This window comes from Pelophylax lessonae, assembly GCF_965119305.1.
Source record: "Pelophylax lessonae genome assembly, chromosome: 2".
In the NCBI taxonomy this organism is placed as follows: domain Eukaryota; kingdom Metazoa; phylum Chordata; class Amphibia; order Anura; family Ranidae; genus Pelophylax; species Pelophylax lessonae.
Window position 1 is genome coordinate 623,678,224 of NC_138769.1, and position 20,720 is coordinate 623,698,943.

Consider the following 20,720-nt stretch of genomic DNA (forward strand, 5'->3'; position numbering starts at 1 on the left):
TGTTAGTGGGGCCTGGAGAGCTTGAGTATGGGAACAGGACACCGCTGACCAACACTATGTAGATCTGTGTCCTCTTTTGAGTAGGAGAAGAACCCTTTCCAGGGCTGGACAGCTGAGCGGCTAGGAAGGCTAGTTGGATACACAGGGAAAAGATGGAGGAACCTTGCTACCCCTAACCAGGGCTGCTGTTAGAAGTCACGGGACTCCGTTCAGCCTACCTGGCAGGGCCCCCCCAAATATATCAAGACAATATTTCCACTAAAAATACACTAAAATCATTATTAGTGGACACAAACATAACAAAGAACCTGTGTGAATTAGCCCTTTTTAATTGTTTTTTACATAACAAAATAAAAATTAACAAATCATTTTTTTTTTTAATGTTAAAAGTGTTTACAATTATTTTATTCTACAATTTTTTTAAATGATTTATTACCATGTTTATTTATTATTTTTGTTTACAATTTGTTATTTTTGTACAGGACAGGGAGGCCTGCGGGACTTCGGGGGCAGGGGGAGGGGGGGCACAGTGGAAGGAGGGCACACAGAGAGGGGGGGGGGATCAGAAGCAGAAGAATGATGCCATGTGTCTGTGTCTCTCCCAGCAGCAGCTAAAAGCTGGCAGGAGGGGGAGAAACTTGCAGAGAGCCGAACAGGGCTACCTTCTGCAATTGCCCCTCTGCCCGACTGCACCGATTCTCCATGCTGTTGGGGCCCCCTACAGGAGGACTGGTGGTCCCCCCCCCTATCAGCGGCCCTGCTCCTCACTTAGCAGGTCTGTAGCTGGGTTCAGGACAGCCTCAGGGTCTTGGTTTGAGGAACACCTTATGTGTGGAGCCACATGGGAGGACTGACTGGTAACATCAGGACGTTGGCTAATTGAGATGGTATTGTGTACTTAACCAAACTTTCTGCACTGTGACTGTGTACCATGATGGAGATGTCTTTACTTTTGAACCTGAGTGGATGTAGTGAAGCATTAAAAATGCTTTGGGACCGGACATTATTTATTCCGGGTAACAGGCCTGAGTTACAGGATATCTCCAAAACAACAGGTAAGTGACTATTCCATCTGGAGAAGAAGAAGGGCTGGACCTGGATAAACTTGGCATGAACCCCTGTCCAATCCAGGTCTCTTACAGGCAGACTGGCTCATGCTTCTTTCTGTGTTTGTTTTTAGGAAATTTACTAATCTTAACGATTCCAAGGCTCGTCAAATCTAACTTGGAGATATGTTCCCTTTCATATTTCCTTGGTTAGGTTTTCAATGAAGAATTTCTCAGTATAGGATTTTTGCCACTGAAAACATGTCCAAGACAATATCCCCGACTTCTTACTTCATCTGTGCTATTACCTAGCATTTAAGCTAACTCTTCTATTTTTTCCTTAACTCCAAATCTGCATTCTAACACATTAACTTAAGGAGACCATGTCTTCTGACCATTCATTTCAGCAACAATCTTCTCATAAAAGTGTTATTTACCTGTAAGGGCCTCCCTTATGTAGACATTCAAAAGTACTAAGACTGCTTTTGGGCATCATCATTTTGGATGTGATTTTAACAGCCCCAGCAGATTCAGAGCTGTCATGTGTCAGTGTCACTTCTTCCTTCACTTCTTCCCTGACAGCTACATAAAAGTTTATGTAGGGAGTTGGGGGAGGTGCAGAGGTGCGGGGCCAGCACAGCCAGTATTTAGATACTCCCCGAAAAGGAGAAAGCTTATGATGTGCAAATGTGGGAATGGGCTATGCTAGGGAACTGGGTCTTCCTGAAGCTGTCTAATTTGCTAACAAGATCAGAAGCTCATTGCAAGTGAATTTTTTTTTTCTGATTAAACAATACATGAAATAGGCCTCTTTAAATTAATATGACTGGGTTATATGCAGCTACATTAGGTAATTGGACATTGGCAAAAGAGAAAGGCTGCCGGTAAGTGTCCTTAGAAGAGAAACCTGCCTTTCTCCATTTCGGTTTTCCCTCTCTTTCTCTGGATGATTTATTTTTCAAAATTATTTTTTCATCACTTCGCTGCACCATAAACACTGTGGCTTCTTCTGCAGTTTCTGGATTGGTGGACTTCTCAGCATTGCTATGCTTGACTTTACCCTGACCCCCCTAATGTAAAATGCAGGGCCGGTCTGCAATCTTGCTTTTGCACTGGATCCTGGCGTGGGCACTCTCCTTTGCACGCAGTTCCCAGTCTCTGAAGACCCCTGCAGGGATATATATATAAATAAGTCACGCTTAATGATGTAGAACAAATCAATGTGAGCCCATTGATAGCCTCTTACCAGATTGAGAATAAAAACGGCAGAAATAAGAAGGATCCCAAACACACCAGGAACGCCAACAGTGAAACTCTGAGCCCCTTACCAGACCAAGGTAGTATATCACTCAAGATAGGGGAACTGGCCAAATACGCTCCTCCAGCATACAGCACTAATAGAAGGTAATCTCAGGCACCAGAGTCAGGTTAGAGGATGTTCCCAGCAGGTCAGACAAGGCCAATCCCAAATAAAAGGAAAACGCCAATAGTGTAAAATCGTAACAGCTAGTTTAATGGGTTAAAAGAAATGCACTTACATTCCAAAAGAAAAACGAAGCATGTAAAGCCGCCGGCCAGACGGCAAAGCACATCCGCTCACCTGGACCTAACGACGTTTCGTCCTAGAAGACGTTTTCAACCATGCTGGCCTCGGCTACCGGCGCTCAGCTGACCCCTCGGCTCTCTTCTTTGCCCGACTGACAGCTCCAATGGGCGGGCCTGAGTACTGCCGCTGACGTCAGCAGGGGAGGAGGGGAAGAGAGGAGAGAGAGAGAGAGCCAAGCGGTCACATGATTGCTGGGAGCCGCTCTGATATAGGTACAGATCGGCATATTATTTCTATAAGACAGGCACAGGAGCACTTAGTGTTATATTACAGAGGGGATAGGATTATTTTATAATAAATATAAGAGCAGCAAGAATGGAGGACGGGCACTGACAGGAGCAGACAGGCAGGGAGGGAGGAGAGGCGAAGAGAACAGAGAGGACAGTGCAGGGCTGCAGATGAAGGAGGCACGTACACTAAGGATCGACTGATTATTGGCAAAGGTGGCCGATATTACCGATATTTCGGAAAGTGCTTGTACCGGAGTGATGCCTGCAGCTATAGGCATCACCTTGGTATTGGCGTCCCTAGCCGACGGCCAGCTGTTTTGTTATGACAACCGATGCGGCTGAGAAGCCACTCGGCTGTCATTACAAGGAGCAGGAGGGGATGGCCCCCCCCCTCCCGTTGCCTTCCGCGGCTCACCCGGGTCTCCTGTCCCACCGGGACCTGGGCATCCAGCCTGTACGGCCGCTGAAGACCCGATCAAAGCTGCATTTAGCTCTGATCAGGTCTCCATGCAAGAACACGGAATTGATGTCAGGACATCAATTCCGGGTGCTGGCGCCAGATTAAAAAAAATTACAGCATTCAAAACAGCCAAACTTGGCATTTTGAATGCTTTTAAGTGCAGAGGAGGGGTCTGGGGGACTTTTAGACCCCCAGATCCCTGCACAAGAGTACCTGGTGAAAACTTGCCATGCTGGCCTTGGCTACCGGCGCTCAGCTGACCCCTCGGCTCTCTTCTTTGCCCGGCTGACAGCTCCAGTGGGCGGGCCTGAGTACTGCCGCTGACGTCAGCAGGGGAGGAGGGGAAGAGAGGAGAGAGAGAGAGAGCCAAGCGGTCACATGATTGCTGGGAGCCGCTCTGATATAGGTACAGATCGGCATATTATTTCTATAAGACAGGCACAGGAGCACTTAGTGTTATATTACAGAGGGGATAGGATTATTTTATAATAAATATAAGAGCAGCAAGAATAGAGGATGGGCACTGACATGAGCAGACAGGCAGGGAGGGGAGGGAGAAGAGGAGAAGAGAACAGAGAGGACAGTGCAGGGCTGCAGATGACAGAGGCACGTACACTAAGGATCGACTGATTATTGGCAAAGGTGGCCGATATTACCGATATTTCGGAAAGTGCTTGTACCGGCGTGATGCCTGCAGCTAGAGGCATCACCTTGGTATGGGCGTCCATAGCCGACGGCCGGCTGTTTTGTTATGACAACCAATGCGGCTGAGAAGCCACTCGGCTGTCATTACAAGGAGCAGGAGGGGGCGGCCCCCCTCCCGCTGCCTTCCGCGGCTCGCCCGGGTCTCCCGTCCCACCGGGGGACCCGGGCATCCAGCCTGTACGGCCGCTGAAGACCCAATCAAAGCTGCATTTAGCTCTGATCGGGTCTCCATGCAAGAACACGGAATTGATGTCATGACATCAATTACGGGTGCTGGCGCCAGATTAAAAAAAAATTACAGCATTCAAAACAGCCAAACTTGCCATTTTGAATGCTTTTAAGTGCAGAGGAGGGGTCTGGGGGTCTTTTAGACCCCCAGATCCCTCCACAAGAGTACCTGTCAAGTAAAAATTTTTTTTTAAATGTACAAAAATATCGGCCCATATCGGCCAATACCAATACGCGATAACCAAAATATCTATATCTGTCGATCCCTAACGTAAACTCCGCAGCCATGATATACCGTGGTCAGTTTACAGAGGGGAGGGTAGAAACTGGCAGGATCAGCCAGGATTTTTAGGTGTTACAGGAAGCCAAATTACACAGCACTGTGCTGTATAACATGCTTTAGGGGAACAGTATCTGTTTTTTTTTTTTGTTTTTTTTAGGATAACAAACTGGACTAAGCATATTTTCCTGGAATCCCTGCTCTAGCCTTTAGCCTTATGGATCCCTCTGTCCAAAGTAAGCTGGACCTTCAGCCTTACACTATTACTTGAATGCGTGAATGGCATGGCGGATACACTTCACCGAATTTCCAGAATAGGCCCTCTCTCTCTACACAGGCATAGGTTTTTCTGGCTTAAATGTTGGTCAGCAGAACCACCTTGCAAGAAATGCCTTGAGCAACTACCCCATGAAGGCGAATGGGTGTTTTGGTTCCCCCTTGAATAGGTATATTATGAAGTTCACAAATGGTAAGAGTTTTCTCCCTCTCCTGAAGAAGGTGGTTCAGGTCTCTACTAGTAGGTTTTCTACTCTTGAAGTTAGGAAGGGTTAATTTTGTCCCCCTCAGTTTTTATAAAGATAAGAACATACATTCATAAGACATGGTCTTCCAAATTAGTCATAAATTATTTCAAGGTCTCCTCAGAGTGAACAAAGGTCCCTGCTTCTCAAAGTTGGGGCATGGTTGTCGGCGTTCTCTGCCATCTGGTCCCAGGACATTTCAGATGCCTGGATCCAGAATCATTTCTAGGGGCTATTATTTGGAGTTTCACACTCTTCCCTGTTTTATGCTCTCCAACGTGTCCCCTTCCTGGTCAAGCTGGGTGGATCTGCTTGCTGCTGTATGATCAAGGGGTTATTACTTCTGTACCAACAGAAAAACACTTTCAAGATTTCTACTCAAGCTTCTTTATGGTTCCCAAAGAAAATGGAAACGTTCAGCTCATTCTGGATCTGAAAACTTGTTCCTATGGGTTCAGTAGTTTTGCATGGAAAATGTCAGATCATTGCCTAACTTCTTGAGGGTATTTTCTGGCCACAACAGACATCTCATCAACACTATCTGCAAGTGGGTAATCAACATTATACATTTTTTTGCTTTCCCTTTGGTCTGTTTCACGGCCTCCTGGGTTTTCACCAAGGTGCTTTCCCTGGTTTTGGCTCTACTAGCTCTACTATTCTAAACTGGATGTAAGACAGTTGAATTGTGCATACACATCCAGCTATTCACCGATGTGAAGTGTAACATTGTCAGAACATCTTAGCTTGGTTGCACATTTTTTTATAGACCTGAGCTTATTTTTCAAAGAGAGATTCTTGAGAAACGTACAACAATGTCAGCTAAATGTTTGCTTTGTGGAAGAAAACACTGGGGTTCAATTACCAAAGAAGTAGAGCATGTCGCCCAATAAGGTCAAGCATTTTTTTCCTGGCATCTAAGTATTGTTTGTAAAGTTATTTTTTTTAACTTAGCTTCACCTCATTCTAAGTTATGTGAACTTCACTTCACTAAAGAAAAAGTTCACTTTGCAATGTAAACATTCTATACTCCGAAAATCAACCCCATTGTCTTCAAAATAAAAATGTCTACTGTATATGTCACATATCTTTTAATTGTTTATTAAGTCCTACACCAATCCAAAATATATATAATTCTGGTGTGGTACATCCCCAATATATTACATCAGAACAATGACCAAAAAATTAAGGGTAGTCTGCACGTCTGGGTTATAGACAAAAAATATAATATTTTTATTCAAAAAAAAAAAATAAAAGACAGAACTCTTTTTAGGCTTCCACTATAAAAATGACAGATCTGTAATTTAAGGCCACCAATGAAGTCCCCCACACATACTGCAACACTTTTGCATAATGCATTTGAAAAAAAAGAAGAAACACTGACTTCTATAAATGAGGCTGTGACTAAAGTGTCTGGAGTATACAAAATGGTCAGAACACTGGTTGGTGGCACTATGTCCCCAGACTAGAATGCTGTAATTCCAGTGCCCACAAGCAGGTGTCTCTCACTTGGTGCTGGCTAATTTTTCACAAAGAGACGGTGTTGAACTGTGGAGTGTCTCCTTGTGTAGTTGGCATATCTGCTATTGGTTTCTCTATATAATGTTTACATGCCTCTGTTTACACCTGCTCAGGGTCACTGGTTCTGGTAAGCTACTGCATAGGGAATCTGTTAAAAATGGATAAAAGGGGAGGTATTAATGTTGCTGGAGAATTTTGTTCTGGAATAATGCAACTTTAATAGTGATCAATGAGAGTATGAGTGCTTCAAGAATAATAAGGAATTCTCTTACTAATTTAAAGCGCAACTGAACTTTTGGATTTAATAACCTAAATACATCCCAAGTGCATTGAAACGAAAGATGTTAAGGTTCTTTAGTAAGCAGCCACAGCCTAAGTATAAAAGCCTGTCCCCTGTCAGAATGTTCTAGAGAATGACCCTTGATCTCTGTGTGGAAGCAGTCAAAGTCTTATATGTACCTTGCTGAGTCAGAGCTCTCCAATCAGAAGAGAACATGATCTTTTCTGCTTGCAGAGCTTTAAATATGATTTAGTAGGAAATGTGTTTGACCTCTGCAGAGAGACCCCTGCTTCCACACAGAGAGCAAGAGTCCTTCTCTGCAGCATACTGACAGCACAGAGTTAGAAAGGCTGCTTTCTAAAAATAAATAAATGTTTGATGAACCTGGAATGTATTGAGCTCTTTTAAACGAAATATTTATTGAGCTGTAACCTCCACTATCTACATAGAGCTGGAATGAAGTGGTCAACTGAAACTGAGATCAATGGTTTTACTTGTTGAGCATTTTATACTGTTATTTTAACACCACCAAACAATCTTTTAGAAAAACCTGAATCACCATTAGTATTCATGGCAATAATACAGAAACAATAAACAAGGACTCTGAATATCAAATGTACAGTCATCTAGCATATTGACTTGTAAATGAGGCGGCTTACAGGTAATGTGTATGACACTGTTCAGCTATATTACTTGTCATAAACATTTCTCCGATGTTGATGGTATGTTTCTGCACAACATTCTATAAATCAACTTGTAATTTTCAGATTACAGAAATAGATACAGATATTTATTGAGAAGCTTTATTTAGGTTTGTGATGACTTCATGCCAGAAGAGAAATATGAAAGCATAAGTGTAACCACAACAGGCGAGGCATTTAATTCCTTTCATGTTAACCAGTTTTGGACTGGAAGGATTTGCTACCTAAATGCCCAGGCCATTTTTTGTGATTCGGCACTGTGTTAATTTAACGGAAAAGTGCGTGGTTGTGCGACACTGTACCAAAATAAAAATTAAGTAATTTTTTCCCATAAACAGAGCTTTCTGTTGGTGGTATTTGATCACCTCTGCGGTTTTTATTTTTTGCGCTATAAACAAAAAAAGAGATACAGACAATTCTGAAAAAAAAATATATATATATTTTTCACATTCTGCTATATAACATTCCCAATAAAAAAAAAAAAAATGTAAAATTCAAAACTTTTCACCCTTCTAGGCCCCAAAATCCCAATAAGCATATTTTGATCGGTTTGCACAAAAGTTATTGCGTCTACAAACTAGGGGAAAGATTTACGTATGTCATTTTTTTTTATTTTATTTTTACTAGTAATGGCGGTGATCTGCGATTTTTTAGCGGAACTGCGACATTGCAGCAGACAGATCGGACTCCTAACTGAAATTTTTGACACTTTTGTCAAAATACAAAAGTTCAGTTGCGCTTTAAATAAGTGATAAAAATATGCACCGGTACTGTAAAAATGGCATTGGCAGGGAAGGCGTTAACCTAGGGGTCATCAAAGGGTTAAGTGTGAGCTTAGGGGAGTGTTTACTCGCTGTATAGGGGTGGGCTTGTGAAATGATCATAGAGATCTGTGATCCTATATAGAAGTATAGAAGGATCACAGGTGCTCTGTGATCATTTCAGAGAGAAGAACGGTCAGCTGTGTTTACATCAGCTGACTATTGTTCTCTCTCAGCGGGTAGCGATCGCGGGTGCCGTTGGGCCTGTACATTGGCATCCCTGCTGCCAAGTTGGGGCGGGAGCCTGCCACCGGCGGTGCGCCCCCCCCCCCAGCACCACGCGCGCGACCGATGTAGAGCTACTTTGTTTCGTGCAGCCACGCCAGCCTGTCGCAGTAAAACTGCGGCGGAAGGTCGAAAAGTGGTTAATCAAAGCTTTCCAAGGCTACTTTTTTCAGGTAAAGAGGAGCTCCAGTCCCCCCCCCTCCCAAAAAAAAAAAAAAAAGTCAGCAGCTACAAATTCTGTAGCTGTTGACTTTCAATATAAGGACACTTACCTGTCCAGGGATCCCACGATGTCAGCACTGGAGCTGATTCTTTAATCAGCTTCAGGTGCAGGGGCCAGCATTGTAAGTAAGGGAAACCAGCAGTGAGGCATTTCGGTTTTACAGCCGGTTTCCCACTGCACATGCGCGAGTCGCACTGTGCTTTGTTAATGGTCCTGCAGTCTTCTGGGACCTGTGTGTCCCAGAAGGCTGCTGAGAGAAGGAGGAGGGGCTGAACATACTCATAGATTGCCATGGCGATCTAAGCTGGAAGTGGGAGCGTGTACGTTCCCACCAGGAACGTAAAACCAGGTACCCACCCAAAACCAGGTACCCACTCCCCCCCCCCCCCAGAAAAATGCCAAATGGGGCAGTGGGGGGGGGGGGGGGTGGAGGGTGCAAACAAGCAGAGCTTCTCCTTTTGGGTGGAGCTCCGCTTTAAAGAATAATTGTGGGCAAAATAAAATATACATATATAATGCAGTCTGCCACTAGCATTAACACATACATTTTTTGGTTTCCTAAATCCCCCTTGTAACACTCAAATATTACCTGTTGTTACAGGGGAGATAAGTGCTTACTTTTTTTCCCGACTGATGTGGTTTAAATTGTCTAAAAGGAAAAAAAAAAAGTTACTTCTTAAAGCTGTGACAGTATCACTAGAGATATACCTGGGCCTCTACTTCTATAAAATACTTAGGGATACAAATATCTGACAAGGCATCATAACAACCTATACAGTTAAAGTCCTGAACAATTCCTCATGTCCCTACCTCCAGAATATAAAAAAAACGAAAACAACTTGTGAACCCTCCAAAGCAGGATGAATTGCATCATTCAAAATTATAGTTCTACCTAAACTTCTCTATGTATTTCAACTATTGCAATTCCCATCAATTTATTGGAAAACACATTTACAAATAAGGCTACTTTACTGCATCAGGTTCAATAATGGTAGAGAACATCTCTAAATAAGATCTGGTCAGCATTAGAGAGACCAATCTCCCCCAAGGTAACAGCCCCAAAATATTTTTATTGGCTAGTAAAATAGGATTGCCCCATTTCCCCTCTAACTTTTCTGCAATACAAATGACTTGAAATGTTTGGACTAGAATAGATATGCACATACCACAAATATCAGCTTCTCGGAAAAGTATAACCCTAATGAAGTCTCTAGAATACTTTATTCTGGACCTAACTGTGCAGACCTGAAAAACATGTAGGATTACTACCTATTCTTTGATGACTGTCAATTTTTTTTTGACAAATTTTGTAAACTGCAATTTTATGAATATTACTGCTATGCAGAATCATCTTTTCATATACTGTAAATCTGTCCATCCCCAACTCCTTAATAACCCTACCCATCAAACCAAAGGTATATCCCTGTTTACAAAATGCCAAACAGCACATCTTTCATCAAAACATCCACAATACTCAAACTAGAATCAAAAACTAGGGAAAGAGTTATACAACCCCATAATGCACTAACCCCTGGGAACTCCTTCAGAGAGTAATGCATAAATGGTATATTATACCACATAAACCATCAGAATTCTGTTCCCAGTACTGATCACAGCGTTGGAGACAATGCAGCAACAGTGCTTCCCTTTCTCATATATTCTGGCACTGTATATTCTGGCAACCCCTTCTCCCCTGAAAAAGCCCTTCTACATACAAGGATGGATCAATTTCCACCCTCCCGCAGAACTGTTACAATGCTCAATCAAAAAGGTGTTTGCTTTGCTAAACCAAAACTACAAGATTTGATTTACCTGGTTTCAATGGTAATCTGAAATGCAACCTTCCTTCCCATTTTTTTAATACTTCTGACATGTATCTACCAGACCTGCTTTTCATTTTATATGTTTCTTTCCTGTTTAATTCCTCTTTAGAAACATGTGTGGTGTCTTTCATAATTTAGTGAGTGATTCCAAAGGAGGCATCATCCTTAATAACGAATACCCAAAAAAATAAGGAGAAAAACAACAAGCATAGGACTTTATATATGCTTCAAAATTATAAATACAAATCAGTTAAAAGGTATATTATTCATTTTTATTCTTAGAAAGATAAAGACAATGTGACACATACAATTAAAAAGTAAAAACAATTCAGTACATAGCACTTGAGGTCATAGTTGCACAATCAACTTTTCGTTAACAAATCTGAGTTTGGTATCAATATGCTCAGTGTCAACACGTTTCATGAGCACCATCGCTTCTTCAGGACCTATAGACCTCACTTATATTCACATAAGATTATAGTGCCACATATGAAACTGAAAATAAAAACATCAAATGAATATCAATACATCAATAGCATATTAAACTACAAAATGCCTTGTGTTGAAATAAAGACTGTATTATCATTATCCCTAATCTTTAAAATCGAAGCAGACAGTAAAATCAGACTGAAACCCTTCGAGTGGTTCTATAGGCAGAAGGTGTTTTATCTTAATGCATTCCTTGCATTAAGATAAAAAAGCCTTCAGTGTGCAGCAGCCCGCCTCAGCCCCCCTAATACTTAGCTGAGCCCCATCTCTATCCAGCGATGCTGCACAAGAGCCTTGGTTATCCAGAACTCTCCCTCCACATTGGCAGCGGGCTCAATTGGCTTCCACTACTGTCAATCAAAGTAATTGAGCCAATGGGGAGAGAGAGAGGGGGCTGCTTGCTGTGGGGGTGAGGAGGAAGAGGCCAGGAGCGCTGGCGGGGTACTCAAGAAGAGGAGGATCTGCGCTGTTCTGTGCAAAACCACTGCCTAGAGGAGGTAAGTGTGACATGTTTGTTATTTTTAACCAAAAAAAAAAAAAAAAAAAAGGAGACTTTAATATCACTTTAATGCTACCCAAAACACGTTAGTTATCTTAAACTTAAATGTTGATTCAGTTTACATAATGAAGGCCAGGATGAGCATGCATATGTTTAAAAAGGCAATTTATGTTTAGCTGAGTCTAATGAGATTTAAAACCTATAACTACATTGCTAAATTAGAGAGCCTTATCCTTGTGTTAAAGATACATTAAATATATTACCCTTCTAGTGACTTAGCATCCACAATTTCCCTTATTTCCCCCACTGGTGCCAACATCTACACCCAATTTTCATCCAGGTTTAGCATCACATTCTTCTTTAGTGTGTGCACTGAGCTTCACAGTGTAAAATCCCAGCCAGGATGAATGCTTATAATATGCATCAGATAATGTAACTTTAGGGCATGCACATTCATCCTAGCATCCACCAGATGCCGGAGTTGTGCAGTGAGCTTCACAGTTCAGTGCACACATTTCAGAAGTTCTTGAACATAAAGGTGAGATGCCTTTATTGCAGAAGACATATAGTATATCTGTTCTTCAAAACAATAATCCTGGTCAGAAATCTTTATTTGAAAGCTAAAGTTCCTCTTTAAAGAATATGCTACCCCAACATTTAATATTCCTGATATGTGCCTGCTGTACAATGTACTTGTATGAAAAAGTATCCTGTTATCTTTGTATTGCTTCTTTTGTGTGAAATCCCTGGTGTTCCTGTCGGCCCCTCTGCTTCCCTATTAAAAACTGACCACACTAGGCACGAGAGCACAGCATGGTCAGTTTTCTGGATGTGCTGAAAATTCAGCCTGCTCTCTTTCAATGATTAGACTTGTGCTGACAAGCCTACCCTGCACAGCCATTCACTGGAAAGACCAATGTACTGATGTCTCTCCTCCCCTGGCTCTCTGAGCTCCTTATGCAGCTGAGAACAGAGGTAAAAATTAAATAGCAAAGCAAAAAAAGACGTTTAAATATTATGCTTAGAAAAAAGAAAATTAAAATAAAAAGCATTGGACAGCGACAATGCTTGTGACGTCACCACAACCACTGATCCTACGAAGTTCTTGGCTTTATTCCCAGAACTGAGTTTTACTGCATATACAGGTGCATCTCATTAGAACATAATCAAAAAGTTATTTTATTTCAGTAATTCAATTTAAAAGTGAAACTCATATTATATATAGATGAGGTACACACAGAGTTATATATTACAAGCATTTCTTTCTTTTATTTTGATGATTATGGCTTACAACTAGTGACAACCCAAAATTCAGTATCTCAGAAAATTAGAATATTACATAAGACAATAAAAAAAGGATTAAAAAAAAAAAGGATCTTTAATACAGAAATATTCTGTATTAAATTTTTTTTTTTTTTGGTCTCCAAAGTGCTTTGTCTGCTTCTTACATTGGATACAGAGAAGGCCTTTGATAGAGTACACTGGGGTTACCTGGGTAGTGTGCTGAAGAAATTTTGCCTGAAAGGTCCAATACAAAAAGCCATCTTAGTTTTATACTCATCCTTTTCGGCATATGTTTTCACGGAAGGCATGTTTTCCAAAAACTTTAAAACAACCAATGGGACGGGACAGGGTTACCTTCTGTCCCCACTAATTTTCGCCCTAATTATGGAACCATTGGTGGAGAAAATTAGATCACATCCAAATATCAGAGGCATACCCTCACAAGGCTTCTGTCACACCATCTCATTATTTGCTGATGTTGTCATATTGACATTGACTGACCTTTCTTTACCATCAGCTCTACATTTCATAGGGCAGGTGGTAAAAAAAGATGCTCCTCTTGGGTACAAAGGAAGCACAGATCAGTGGGAGGCATGAGAATCCCTGTACTGAAAGATTATTATATGGTCGCAGTATTGGACCAGCTTAAAAGTTGGTTCAGAGGCTCCATTCAAAAATTGGAATTTGATTGGATGCACTCCAAATCACCTTTGCCCCTCCTTATGGCAACTGATTTACTCTCCACGGGGGAAAAACATAGAACATCCTACTATACCAGCTACATTGCAGGCATGGTCATATCTGAGGACAATGGGGGATGACACTTTAACATCTCTTGACATTCACCGCCCTTTAGAATCCCTTAAATGGGTGATTCCAAACATCTCTTTAAACCAATGGATAAGGAAAGGCATTCTCAATTTAAGGGACCTTTTCGACGAGAATAAATGAATGTCATTCTCAGACTTCGCTTATGAATTTCAAATTCCATTGAAAGAGGCCTTCACATATAATCAGATCTCCTCACTTTGCCAAAATACTAAGGATACCCACCTAACAATCATTGAAAAAGTGTGGAAGTTTTGGCAACTAAGTTAAAAGGAATCACCTTGATATACAATATATTCCACTCTAAAGCTACCTTTAACAAACCAACCTCTTTACTCAAATGGGAAAATGAACTAGGAAATACATTTTCTGACCAACAGTGGTTGAAAGCGATCAGGAGTAATTATCGATTCTCCCAATGCTCCACCTATTGGCAGCTGGCACAAAAATTTCTCTTAAGATGGTATTTCACTCCATACATAGTCGCAAATTTTTCTAAGACCAACTCAAATCTCTGCTGGAGAGATTGCTGACAGATAGTATCCCTAACACACATGGTTTGGGCTTACCTCAATCTCCACAGCTTCTGGTCAGAGATATTTAAACAAATCTCAAGAGTTACTGGAATCTTCTTAAAACCAAATATTGAACAAGCTATTCTTAGCATTAACATATCAACCTACCCAATTTCTGTCAGATCAATAGCTATGTATGTACTGTTTGCCGCACACTCTGCAATAATGCACAAATGGAAAACTAATGAAATACCTAGCATAAGGGAAATCATCAAACAGGTAAACTCTGTAGCAGAATACGAAAAAATTCTAGCATATAGAGATGGAAACATATCCAGATACGAATCTAATTGGTATCTCTGGAAAATTTCTCACTCAAGTTATAGATAGATCGGACAAACTTTTATGTCAAATAATACCTCTTTTAGTGTATACCTAAATAGAACTAAGGATATTCCTTAAAGAACTGGTAACCTAGTTGTTCAACCTCTCTTGTATTATGTACATTCCAACTACGGTAATTCTATGTTGTTACTTTTTTTTATTTGTTCCATACTAATGCACAGTAAAGTCACGATGAGTTCCCTTTGTGTATTCCAACCAAAGAGGGTAAATTAGTCAATACACTAGATTGATGACAGCATTATAATGTCAAACTCAAGTTATGCATCCAACCTGCTCCTGTCAATTTATACCCATTATTACTTGATTGAAGTAGATGTTAGTAAAGATGCTGTTAAGTTGTACATCTTTGCTCATGAATGCTATGTATTATTCATGTCTACCAAATGTATATTTTATTTATTTTTTGTTAAAATTCAATAAAAACTATTTGAATTAAAGTATTGCACCTGAGTCGCATGTGCAGTGACAGGATCATGCAAACATTTCATCTAGCTCTAAGACCATACTTCTGTACAGGCTGTCAGTTGCATGAATTGGAGGAAGATTTAATGAACTAGGAGTGCACTGGCTGCCACACTTAAAGCGGTAGTAAACCGCAGACTATAGAAAAAAAAAAACTGCAAGGCAAAGTTATAATGTGCTAAGATGCATCACATACTAGCACATTACGTGAAACTAACCTTAAAAAGAAGCCCTACAGCTGCAGGCTGTCCCCTCTGACAGGGCTTCCATCTTTCCGTCCAAATCATTTGGTGGAGGGGGGATTAAGGTGTGGGCTTGTTTTTCAGGGGTTGGTCTTGGCCCCTTGGTTCCAGGGAAAAGAACTCTTAAGATGTCAGCATACCAAGACATTAATATTGAACCCTACGGACTCTAAGGCAGGCATTCCAATACTTTTGGTAATATAGTGTATACCCTGTGTACTTCAGTCAGGTTTTTTGGGGGGGGGTGTGTAGTATGTGTGTGTGCCTGAGAAGAGATAAGCAAAGGAAATAAGTCTTAAGCAACACAATGATTAGGTGGGTATAATGACATGTAGGTATACAAATGCCTATAGAGAGAATAAATGTGACAGAGTTCAGTCTGAGCTGATTGAGGGAGCAACCTTCAATTTGCCAAGAGAGTTGGCTATGTCTCTAGTAAGATACCATTCAGTGAATCTGAAAGGGCGTATCATATCTGCCAGGGCCTCTCCAGAGAGTGTGTGTCCCAGGAACAGAGATGTATAGTAACTAAGTAGAACTACTTCACTACTGTACTTAAGTACCGAAAGGCGATATCTGTACTTTCCTGGAGTAGAATTTTTTTCTCCTACTTCCACTTTTACTTCACTACATTTTTTCGATGATTTCAATACTTCTACTCCGATATTTTTTTTTGTGCTGCATAGTTACTCGTTACAATTATAAAAATTACCACTGCCAGAACAGTAGATGGCAGGTTTCATGAAGTTCAAAAAAAAGTGTATAATGTCATGTGTAAATCAGCGCATACGAAAATAAATGCTACTGTATGTATAAATAAAATGGTCTACATATCTGCTGTTAAGGGGAAAGAGAACCTCCCCCAACCAGGGAGAGTCACAAGCGTACATAGACCTTTTTTCTGGTAAGAGGCTGATTTTGCTTTTTTCACTGGAAGTTGAGAGCACAGGTTTTACTGTTTTGTTTCACTGGAAGAGTCTATTTGGATATTATTTTGCACTTACCTTCATTCGCCGGGTAAGGGGGAAATCCACAAGGTGGTGGGACTCGGAGTCTGCACCTATTATTTGGAATAGAACCTGTTTGATTCCTGCACCTTTGAAAATATATTCATCTTGTTTTGCCACATATATATGGTATTATGGCATTATGGCATTATATATATGGACTTTTTATTGACTTTGATTTCATACACTCTTCCTTTATTTCATAATTGGAATATATTGTTGTATATCACGTTGGTTTATATATGATTTTGCGCACCAATAAGCTGTGGAGAAAAAAAACATGCAGGGAAGAGGAGGGATGCTTTAAAGGAGAAAGGGAGGGACATACTTTATCTGTTTTTGTTTATAAAAAGTTACAGCCAAAGGAATTGTGATTGTACTTTAGGTTAATCATTTGAAATAATAAAAAACAATATGATGTTCAAACTTTTGACTTCTTTCTTTAATAACTACATAACACAGTACTTGCACTTTTACTTTCAGTACTTGAGTAGCAAATTTTTTGAAAAACGACTGGTACTTTTACTTTCAGTGCTTGAGTAGCAAAATTAAAAAAAAAACTACTTGCAATACTTAAGTACAAAAAATGTTGAATACATAAGTACTTCTACTCAAGTCACTTTTTGATAGAGCACTTCCACTTCTACTCAAGTCACTTTTTAATCGAGCACTTGTACTTTTACTCAAGTAGGGGTTTCGAGTACTTTATACAAGTGTGTCCAGGAATGATCTCCACCTGGTAAAAAATGTGGGGGATGAAGCGAAGATTGGATAGCATGACATCAAGTCTCTCCAATTGTGCCCAGTGTCTAAAAATATTTAAGGGTGGATGTAAATGGCATGACTTTTGCAAGCAATGCTCCTGATTATAGCATCCCTTTTAGAGGTGAATATTGCAGGTTAAATTCTTGATGATATATATGAAGTGGGTAAGCCATTCTTTATACTATACAAATATTCTTTATCAGATACTCTGCTTCCTCAAACTAGTCTTTATCACAATACTGTGTTTCAACATATAAATGTGTTTAAGTGAATTCACAGAGACACAGGGACCTTCAGAACAGATTGAATGCAGTCAAAAAATATGCATGATTTACATTAAAGCATTCTATATTTAAAATTACACATTTATTATGTTTTATTCTTTCCAGGTCCTAACGTGGTAGAAACCCATGCCCAGCAGTTCCTTATAAACTCAGACAAAGGAAAAATGCTCTTTTCTGTGGATGACAAAGAAGTTTTAGTTGGGACCGACAAACTGAGAGTCACAGGTGTGTAACATGAAATAGACTTGACAATGGAGCCATGTAGGCTGCAATCACTCTGCTTGACTGTTTTTGAATCTCAGAGTCTTGTGAAAAACCAATAAAAAAACATTGGACGAAGATCACATATATGTGGAGAATTTAAAGTCAGGCCAAGCGGAAGGGGGGGTCACTAGCTCCTTATAAACAGCTATTATGAAAACAAGACAATTCAGAGAATTATCAGTACTTATGGACAAAGTAAAAATCAGGATCTCAAAAATAAGAGAAAAAGAAGATTGTAATGGAATTCAGTTTTTTAAATGCACCTTGGAAAGATGACCACTTGCTGACTGGGCCATAGACAAATGACGTCCTGGTCAGGAAGTGGACTATGGCAGTTATGGCTTCAGCAATGTGCCATAACCCCGGTATTGTTTTTTTTTCAGCCAGCAATTCTCTACTAGATTAAAGTGGTCCAAGTGGTGAATTTGCCACTGGATCACTTTTAGAAGTGGCGGGAGGGGTGACCTGACGGATCAATGATGCCCGGGATAGAAGGCAAGAAAGGAGGATCGGTTTGTGGCACAAGCAAAAGCAACACCAAGCAGTGGAAGACATTAGTGGATATTAGACAGACTGGGTAACTGATCTACAGTACATAGTAACATATTATAGGTAATACTCCAGCAGAGAAGTAAGATACACTTAGTTCTCTAGCACATAGAGCATGGAAGGGAGTATCCCCTGTCAATTGAGTTTGCGGCTAGTCAAAAAAAAAAAAAGGGGGAGGAATGAAAAGAAAGGGGGGTGGAGGAAGGGGGGAAGAAAGTAAAAGTGGGAGGGGAGAAGGGAGTGGGGGAAGGGGAGGGAAGAAGGGAGGAGGTGAAGGGCAAACAAGAGTAGACAAGTATTGCAGACTCACTTCCAATGCTGTATCTGTCCCAACCGGCTCTGCAGTGAGAACTGAGGGATTAAACACCACTGATCACTCAGTTCTCCCCTCCGCTATGAGCAGAGAGTCAGAACTGTCAGTCAGAGACTATCTGCTCTCCCTTCCAGTGCTCATTGAAGTGCTAGGCTGTGGAGGGGGCGGGGAGAGCTGGCTCAGGCTCTCAGTGCATCGATTAGAGTGCTGAGCCAGGTGCTGGTGCAGGCATGTTGGTGGATCCCGGCCATGTGGACGGGATCTTTCCTGAGCCTGGACCAGCTGAGTGGCATCAGCTGACAGCAGGCTCTAGCCCCGCTGTCAGCTGAAAACAGTTCACAGGAGTGGAGAACGAACTGCACTCCTGTGATCCATAGAAACAGTATGGCCAAAAAAGATTCCCCTATACTTCTTTAACCACTTCAATATATGGCACTTTCACCCTCTTCCTGCCCTGGCCAATTTTCAGATTTTAGCGCTGTCACATTTTGAATGATAATTGCGCGGTCATACAATGCTGTATCCAAACACAATTTTTATCATTTTTTTCCTACAAATAGAGCTTTCTTTTGGAGGTGGCACTGATGATGAGGCACTAATATGTAGCACTGATGGGCACGATAGGCGGTACCGATATGCAACACTGATGGGCACTGATAGGCGGCACTCATGGGCACTCATAGGCAGTGTTAATGGGCACTGTTGGTGGCACTGATGGGCACTTATAGGTGGCACTGATGGGCACTGATAGGCAGCACTGATGGGTGGCACTGATGGGCACTGATAGATGGCGATAGATGGCACTAATAAGCAGCACTGATGAGGCACTGACAGGCATTACTAATGGGCACTGATTGGCATCTGATTGGCATCCCTGGTGGCCATGGGTTGGCATCCCTAGTGGCATGGGTTGGCATCCCTGGTGGGCTCTAGTGGGCATCCCTGATGGGTCTGCACAGATAATTAATGCACTGATTATCGGTGCAGACCCGCACACCCCCCCGTCAGGATAGCACCCGATCGTCTCTCCTCTACTCGCGCCTGTGGAGGAAAACCGATAAACGGCACTTCCTGGTTACGATGTGACCAGCTGTGTGTGATTGGTCACATCTGATCACATGGTAAAGAACCTACATAATAGGCTCTTTACAGGGATCGGAGATGCGGTGTATCATAGTGACACACCGCACCACCGCTCGCTGTTCTGCCCGCCCCACGGGTGTGCGCCAGCTTATCCTGCTGGACATCATATGACGTCCAGTCAGGATAACTTAACCACTTTGCGGCCTTCATTTTGCTATATGGCGGGCGGGAAGTGGTTAACCACTTGCCGCCCGCCCGCCGTCATATCACGGGGGAGCGGTGCGACTATTGTTCTGGGCTGCCGTCATATGACGGCGGCACATTCAGGCACATTCAGGACACAGCCCGTCACTGGCAGGGGGGAAACAGCAAATGGGCATGGCTGTTTCCCACATGATCGGCTCTGTTCCAATGACACAGCCGATCACAATAGAGGAGCCCATAAGATGACCGCGCATGCGCGATCGGGAGCGCACATCGCGGTCATGTCGGTGGCTCTGTGTTCCCTAGGAACACAGCTAGTCACCGGCAGTAGTAAACAGTCACTGACAGTGGCTGTTTACTATGTGATCGGCTGTGAATCCATTCACAGCCGATCACAAAATGTAAACCCAGAGCAGTAACTCACTGTTACTAGCTCTTCTCCCCTCACACAGTTTCCAGTGTGAGGAGAGCAGAGCCAGAAACAGTGAGTTACTGCTCTGTACACCTGTCAATGTAAAAGCACACTAATAAAGGTCCCCACACAGTCCTCAGCCCCCCCCCAATTGCACCTGTCACCCAACAGTCACCTCATCAGTGCCCAGAAATTGACACCCATAAGGCTACGTTCACATGTGAGCGTAGCGATTGCGGGCAGAATCACCGCGATTCTGCCCGCGATCCGGAAATCATTGCAAAACGTGGGACGCCTGTGCATTGCTCGTGATTTGCAATGTTGCCGTGATTTCCGCCTGCCGAATCGCGGTAACATCGCGCAAACAACGCATGACGCCCAAAAAAGGTACAAGAGTTTCTTTGGGGCGTCATGCGTTGTTTGCGCGATGTTACCCATCAATCATCGT

At 41.9% G+C, this 20,720-nt stretch overlaps 1 protein-coding gene across 2 annotated transcripts in view; it reads left to right on the top strand.

The window, feature by feature from the left end:
- SGCG (sarcoglycan gamma) overlaps window positions 1-20,720 on the top strand; it is a 300,854-nt gene that overhangs the window by 198,375 nt on the left and 81,759 nt on the right. For both annotated transcript variants that reach the window (XM_082246683.1, XM_082246684.1), the window contains exon 5: window positions 17,553-17,672. In XM_082246683.1, coding sequence (XP_082102809.1) covers window positions 17,553-17,672 — 120 coding nt within the window. The remainder of the gene's footprint in view (window positions 1-17,552; window positions 17,673-20,720) is intronic.